General features: G+C 40.2%; 1 protein-coding gene across 4 annotated transcripts in view; it reads left to right on the top strand.

The window, feature by feature from the left end:
• Positions 1–6765, top strand: part of Npr3 (natriuretic peptide receptor 3) — a 72056-nt gene extending 65291 nt beyond the window's left edge. For 3 of the 4 annotated variants that reach the window (XM_031360018.1, XM_031360016.1, XM_031360019.1), the window contains exons 7-8: positions 307–394; positions 1380–6765. In XM_031360018.1, the coding sequence (XP_031215878.1) occupies positions 307–394; positions 1380–1491 (200 nt within the window). In that variant the 3' untranslated portion in view covers positions 1492–6765. The remainder of the gene's footprint in view (positions 1–306; positions 395–1379) is intronic. The other variant, XM_031360017.1, reaches the window with a different exon arrangement.
• Positions 6766–7584: the final 819 nt, after the last annotated feature.

Here is a 7584-nt window from a genome sequence, read left to right as displayed (position 1 = left end):
ATATATATATATATATATATATATTGGTTTTTTGAGACAGAGTTTCTCTGTGTAGCCTTGGCTGTCCTGGAACTCACTCTATACCAGGCTGGCCTTGAACTCAGAAATCTACCTGGCTCTGTCTCCCAAGTGCTGGGATTAAAGGCATGCGCCACCACTGCCCGGCACATAATATGTTACAATAAATTATATTATACATATATTACAAAGAAAGGAAAATTAGTTTCAACTGGGAGATTAACAAAAATCAAAGTATTTTTACTTATTTCTCAAAATGAACCCTGATTATTGATGTTTCTTCTCAAGCAGGTGGCCTAGAAGAATCCGCAGTGACAGGAATCGTTGTGGGGGCTCTACTAGGTGCTGGTTTGCTAATGGCCTTTTACTTTTTCAGGTAGGAAGCATTTATAGAGTTAAAATTCACTCTGCCTTATTTGCTTTTGTCTCCTGTCTTTGCATAATATTCCCTGTGATTTGCCCATATCCTTCTTTAAAACAAGAAGGATGGTGGTTAAATTATTAAAGCCGTTCTTTGGCTCAATCTTGGTTTTGGCAGGCAGCAAGTAGTGGATTCCTATGGTACTTGCTAGAAAGTGGCTGGGATTTCCAGATCATTGATCCATTTATGTGAATTTCTTCTACCTATCAAATACAAACATGAAGAGGAAGTCTGGACAAGAATGAACTTCCTAGGCTCAGTCTTTCTTTGATTTAGAAACCAATGTCCTGGTTCATTTGAAAGGCTGAAGGGGGCTCCCAGTGGTCTGTGATCCCAGACTGCAGTGTGTTCTGTATTTGTAGAAGTCACTTGCTTAGCTGTTGTTGTGGCTCAACATCAAGGCTCTTAAACTTATAATATGCGTATGTGTTCAAGATTTCAGTTGTTTGCTACAGTGACGGTGGCCCATCCTTTTGTAATCTAAAGTGGTTAAATTCATGGGTCATTGTAAATCACCATGGTTTATTTGTAATATTTCTTCATTTTTGCATGGAGATGTTAGTCTGGGTATATGTGGCTCTTTGTGGGAACAATCATGTTCCTGTTCTTTTGGTCACAGTACACTTAGTCTGATCTTTATCTGGGGGCATATCCTGGGAGTCAAGCAGAGCTTCTGGGGCAGAACAGATAAGGCTCCCAGGGAAGAAGGGGAAGGCTTGTTCTGTGGCATTTCAGAAAGCATGCCAATTTTCCTCCCTGAATAAGGATACAATGCCTTGGGGCACACAACTTTAATCTCCGACCAGGGTTTCATATTGTGTCACTTGTCATTTATCAAACCTAACCCAGATGTCCCCGGAGGCCACTCTTTGTAAGAGGAACCATAGTATTTTGTAGTCACGTGAGGTTTTATTATTCCATTTGTTTTGCTTTTACCCAGGAAGAAATACAGAATAACCATTGAGAGACGGAGTCAGCAAGAGGAAAGCAGCATCGGGAAACATCGGGAGTTACGGGAAGATTCCATCAGATCACATTTTTCAGTGGCTTAAAAGAAATGCCCTTCTCCCTTTGTCTGCTTGAGATTCCTTAAAGAGATAAATGGAAGGACAGACATCAACACTACAGAAAGGGCGTTCTTGGAGAATTCATTCTTTTAAGCAGTAGTCATTTCATTTTAAATTTTCTTTAGAAGCTCAGGAATGATTATTAATCACTATCTGCCTTCTGGCCTTTTATCTCACGGCAAACAAATATAACGATGTAACGTAATCCTGTTAAGTGTTCTGGCTGCTGGAGGGGCATCGGAGTAGATTTATGTCTTGAAAGTCTGCAGCCTCCATATCTTGATTGCTTTGGGGGCGTTACACACAAGGTTATAAAAATGTGGTTTTTCTGAAATGAAATGTTTTGTAGCTAGAATAAAACAATTTTTACAAGTAGAATATTCTTGGAAAGAATTTAACACTCAATAAGAGGACAATGGAATGAAAGAAATCTCAAGGCTGGGAATGCAATGCCCCGTTCTCTGGAACTGGGGGACAGGTTTGTGGTTGACGAAGGTTGCCTCCAACATCCACATTCAGGTCTGACTTCATATCTCAAGAAAGGATCCTCCCTGTCTCTTTTAGTGTCTCATCAAAGCTACTCTGGAAAACTGTAAATATGAGTGAGCAAGGAGGACTTATATAAGAAAAATGAGTCTAAAATGTTTCTTTTATGATGTAAAAAAAGCCCTACTTCACACTAACATTTTATTTTTAAGTATTTTAATCTTATATTTTGGTATTAGAAATGTGTCTATTTTTTCATTTTGAAGATTAAATTTCACTTATATTTTAAGAGCACGGAGGAGGTGTGTGACAAATCTGTGGCTAGGGAGAAATGGTTCTCTTTTTCTCTGCTGTCCTCTGTCCCTGGGCTGTGGCTAATACTAACTGCTGCTCTGACTGAAGACTCGCAGAAGCCTGTTCAGCTCATGAACTCTGAAGGAATACACTGATGTTAAGCCGTGTTCATTTTCGACTGTTTTAAATGTATGTTATTAGAGGGCTACATCCTTTCTAACCATGGTCAAATGATGCCCTTCAAAACCAGTAGACTTAAGTGGAGTCTATAAAGAAATACAACCCCTTTCCCTCAAGAATAAGTTGACAGCAAGAATTTTGACAGCAAGACACAGTCGTGATACATTAAAAAAAAAAAAAAACTGCTGGCGATTTATCAAAATTTGAGGTGATGATTTTAATTAAAAAAGGGAATGTTGATATCTGCTGTGTCCTTTCCACCTCATAGAGTTTCGCAGCCACCACAAATGATGCATAGTTTGGGCAGTGAGCTAGGACAGACAAGGGCAGTGTGGCCAAGACTGAGCCAGTCTTTGCTGGGTATCTGCTTTGCGCTCAGTTCTGGATGCAGAAGTTTAAATTCTGGTTCCTACTTTATCAGAGAGAAGAAGGGTACTGTCTTGTAATTTTGCCTTTCTTGGTAACATTTTTGAGTATCTGAAACCCAGTTTAAAGGGAAGAAATTAGATAACTCCTTGGAGGTCATATCCATTCAGGCTAACTGTGGAGGAAGCCAAGCAAGAGCAGCAAGCTCTGGAAGCTAGCTTCCCAGGGAAGGAGTGTGTCACACCTCATTCTCTCAGATGAGTCAAAGTGAGCGGGGCTGCATCTGTGTGGGGTGAACTTCTTTACGGCTCAGGAAATGGGATGCAGACCACATGATAAAATGAATTAGCTGTTGAACAACGGAAGGAGGCACATTGTGCTTCTGCATGTGGGATATTGAGGGAAAGGTGCTGACTTCAAAAGGAGCAGAAAACTGTAGGCCAGAAAGGTAAACTTCAAAATGCTAATCCAGGAGGTGAGCTTGTGGAGCACAACTCAGGAAGGCAGCGGCTGGTGGTCAGGGACTCACATAAGGAAGACAGATGGGCAGATTGCAACCACCCCAGTTCTCAGAACCAGAGAGCTGCTTATTTCTCTCTTCCTTTTTCAATGATGTTTTCCCTGTGTTTCAGAGATACTCATTTCCTAATGTTTATTTTTTTGAACCTGTGTGTTAATTACAGGAGGGTGGGAAAAGTTCTCTACCTGGCTATATTCTTTGGGTGTAAATATTATGTCTAATTCTTTCTTGAATTTATAAAGTTGTCCATAAATGGCAGCATAGTTACAACAGTATTTTTTAATTTCTGCTCCAGCTAGAGGAGTTGTTCCAAGGTTAATAGCATATTCCCAGATTAGATGTTAAAGATGAGAAGGGAGCTAGCCTTTAAAACATAGGCAGGGTGAATCATGAGGTCTCTGGAGTCAATTCTTACAATTTTAAGGCAATTCTAGTATTGTTAAGGTTGATTGCTCATTTACATGTCTGCCGTATAGTTTGTCTTTCTTGTATGTCTTTACATGGCTAGGCAAGGTGGCCCATATCTTCCATCCCAGCACTTGGGAGGCAGAAGCAGGGGGATATGTGTGAGTTTAGGGCTAGGATGGCCTCCATAGTGAGTTTCAGGTCAACTGTAGTTCACAGTTAGACCTTGTCTCAGAAAGAATAAGTCTCCATATGAGTTGCCAAAACATCATTAAGTTTTGAAAACACCACTAAGTTGGGAAGCCTTTGCTGAGAGTATAGATGTCTGTTCCATGGTGGCCCTGGGTTAAGAACTCTTGATATTGTATTGTAGAATTTAAATTCTTAACTGCTAAGCAACAACTTTGACAACTAGTCATTCGTAATTTGCCAGTAGTCAACTATTAGATTATAAACAAAATGGAACTTTATTTCTTAAGCCATTCTATAAATTTTTACTCTTAAGTCCAATGATCAAGGTTTCAAAGGGGGGGCATTTTATTAGCATTTTTCATATCTGGTCAAATATAAGTTCATATGCAAGCCAAACTAAGCATATACTTATGGTGATGGAAATCAACACAAGCTTTATAGGCAATACTATTGTTTTAGATTTGAGAAGCTGAACTCAGAAATAAAACTTTCTGGGTAGAGTTATATCTATTCCCAACACAAACAGAGGTTTCACACGGAATCTGTCAACATGTATTGTTTTGAAGAACCATCAGCAAGCATGCCTTTCCCCGAACCACAGACAGAATTCTGCTTGTCTTTTTTTGTTTTGTTTTGTTTTGTTTTTCCATTTCTTCCACATGTCTTGAAATAGTTGTTTACAATTCAGAATTCATGGAGGAGAGGGAGAATCCAATGGAATGAGAGCAGATGCCCCACCCCCATTTCCTCTTTCTCTTGAATGAAAAGCTTTGGAATGCCAAGTCACTTCCCCCTGCTTACAGGCATCCTGTGCCTTTGCTGAAGGCACGTCTACCTTCTGTGTCCCTAACTTACCTCTTTTCTTCTGGTTGGGACTGATTGTAGGGGCCTAAGATAGGCAGTGGGAAGTGAAAAGGGAGGCCTTGTATATCTCAGAGAGTAGGTTCAGAACTGTTTCTAGTGGTGCCATTGCTTTCTTGAAATAGAGCTACTTGTGCAGGTTTTTTATAACACACACACACATACACACACACACACACACACACACATGCGCACACACACACACACTTAAGAAAAAGAGAACGAAAGAATAGTGTTTATAAATTGGAAAATACTAGGGACTATGTTTGTTGACACACAAAAGAGCTCAGATCCCTAATGGGTGCAACTACAAAGGCCAATTGAAATTTGGCCCTCTACCTATTTGTGTAGTTAATCCCTGTGGTTCAAGACTTCAGAAGAAAGCTGGTAATGAGCTGAATTTCTCATTCAGAGGAAAAAATAGAAATTGTCTAGAAACACAGGATGCTTTAGGGGCAGCATAGAAGTAGGGAGAATGAACCAGTGGCACTGGAGGGATCCGTCTCTCTTTCAGTTGGTCTTTAGAATGGAAGAATAATGAACAGGTTAGACCTTCTTTATTAGCCAGTCTCCACAAGAAGTGCTGGAAATGCCCAGAGAGAAGAACCAGAAGCTTATGTCTCTCAAGGTGACAGAGAGAAACGTTTGCAGCTGACATGGGCTCTACTGTTCTTCCCAGAACTCCACCTGCCATCCATCACGTCTCTATGGATGTGTTAGCACCTTTCCTGTGCAGGTGGGAACTTGTGAGGAGGCCTCCACATTTTCTCAGAGAAAAAGGCAAGATAGTACCACTGTGAGGAGGTAGCTGGCTTCTACTCAGAAGCCTGACAGTAACTAGACCATGCATGCCCTTGGACAGTTCACATTTGTGATTTTCATGTACATCAAGGAGCCTGGCTTTGTTCTCAGTGTACAGATTTTCCAGATGTCTCTTGCAGGCCTATGGGATGAAAATAATCCTCAAAAGGCACTGAATTGGAGGGTGTTCAAATCTCTCATTAACCACTAATGTTAATTCATCCCAAACTCAGAACATTCTGAGCCAGCTGATGGTGGTGTTTCTGTTTTAAGTCACTTCAAATGTAATCAAAAGGATTTCAATGAGAGCTGACTCTTGGAGGTAAAAATAAATATATTACAAAAAACTCTTTGGTATATCAGGTAGCATATGATTCCTAGTGGAGAGACTTGAACAAGTTAATAAAACATGTTCCATTTCTTTGATTCATATTTAGAGACATAAATTTATATGCACAGGAACAAAGGCTCCATTTACCAAGTGTGAATCATAACAGGCTACCAAGTTCGTTTTTATTTTCTAGAACAAAGCTGTCATAGTATATACTTATTATTGGGTAGAGAAAGAGTTATTTCTGCAAAGAAAGAGGAAAACATGGATTTTGATATGGACTATCTTATTCATTATTCAGTGCCTGTGTCTGAGTGTGTTCAATGTGGTGTAGCATATAAGTCAGTAATGAAGTACCCTCAACGGGCCAGAATCAGAGCTTTGTTCCCTGTGCATAGCTGAAACCAGGGGTCACAAGCTAAGCATTACAGAAGGTCAGTCCCTGAGCCTGTATCTTTTGCGCCACTTTGTTCATGGGTAATTTAAACATAGGACCACCAAACAATAAAAACTTACCCTGAATCTGGTAGAAAAGTCAAAGCTGCACCAGCTGCATATAGCATATTCTAATGTAAGTAGAACTATCTGCATATAATGTGACTTAATTTATTGTTGTTCTGTGTAGAAAGTGAGGACTAATGACTGTGGATAGAGCCCTGTTTTGTATAATATATTTTATTTCTGGTGCAAAATTTAAGCAATCTACTTCTTCGGGTTTTTGGATAGAATTGTGTATGTGTTCTTGTAAAGGTTTCTATTCAGCAAGAATACCACATAGCCCAAATATAACCATATGTTCTCATTAAAAGTATACTCTACAGAATCAGTTTCTTGTCTATAATTCTAACATACACTGCATATATCCAAGTTTTCTGAGGATTTTTCTGTTCTCTTGGATAAGCTGAAGTAAAAGATCAATTATTGAGGATGAGGTGTTATAACATTTGAATGAAATATTGAGTCCACGAAAGGACTCAAGATTTTCTGCCTCACAAAAGGAAATTATCAGAGATTGTAAAACATCATCCGAATGAGTGCCAAACCCTGAAAACATTGACTTAGCAGATAAAGGAGGCATGGACCCCTCTTCTGAAACCTGGGCATCTTTTTCCTCATTAATCTTTTTATTTATTCATTTTATATCCCCATCACTGCCCCCACATCTCTGTCTCCCCTTCACACAGTCCCACCCATTACCCCTCTATCCCCTTATCCTCTGAGAGGGCAGAGCACTCCTCCCTGGTTATCCTCCCATCTTGTCATATCAAGTCCCTGCAGGGTTAAGCACATCCTCTCCCACTGGGGCCAGACAAGGCAGGCCAATTAGGGGAATGAACCTCGGCATCTTGAGACATTACATGCTCCAGCTGATGTCATTAATGTTATTGTGTTTGTTACCCACAGCACATCAAACTTCAGTCCTACATATTTTGCAAAGAGCTCTCAGGTTCTGTGTACCAGGGAGAGTGACCAGCCTTCAGCATCTCTAGCTTCATTTGGGCTGCAAGAGGCCATCTCACTCTCTGAAAGTCACATATTCTTATGTCTGGGAAACAGAGTGATTGGCATGGCTGGAGTAGTGTCCCCTTGGTCCTGATGCCAAGGTCAGGGAGATCCCTGAATAATGCCACAGGAGCCATAT

Source organism: Mastomys coucha, unplaced genomic scaffold (genome assembly GCF_008632895.1).
Source record: "Mastomys coucha isolate ucsf_1 unplaced genomic scaffold, UCSF_Mcou_1 pScaffold8, whole genome shotgun sequence".
Taxonomy (NCBI): Eukaryota; Metazoa; Chordata; class Mammalia; order Rodentia; family Muridae; genus Mastomys; species Mastomys coucha.
Note: the sequence above shows the minus strand (reverse complement) of the source record. Positions and strands in the feature narration are given on the sequence as shown.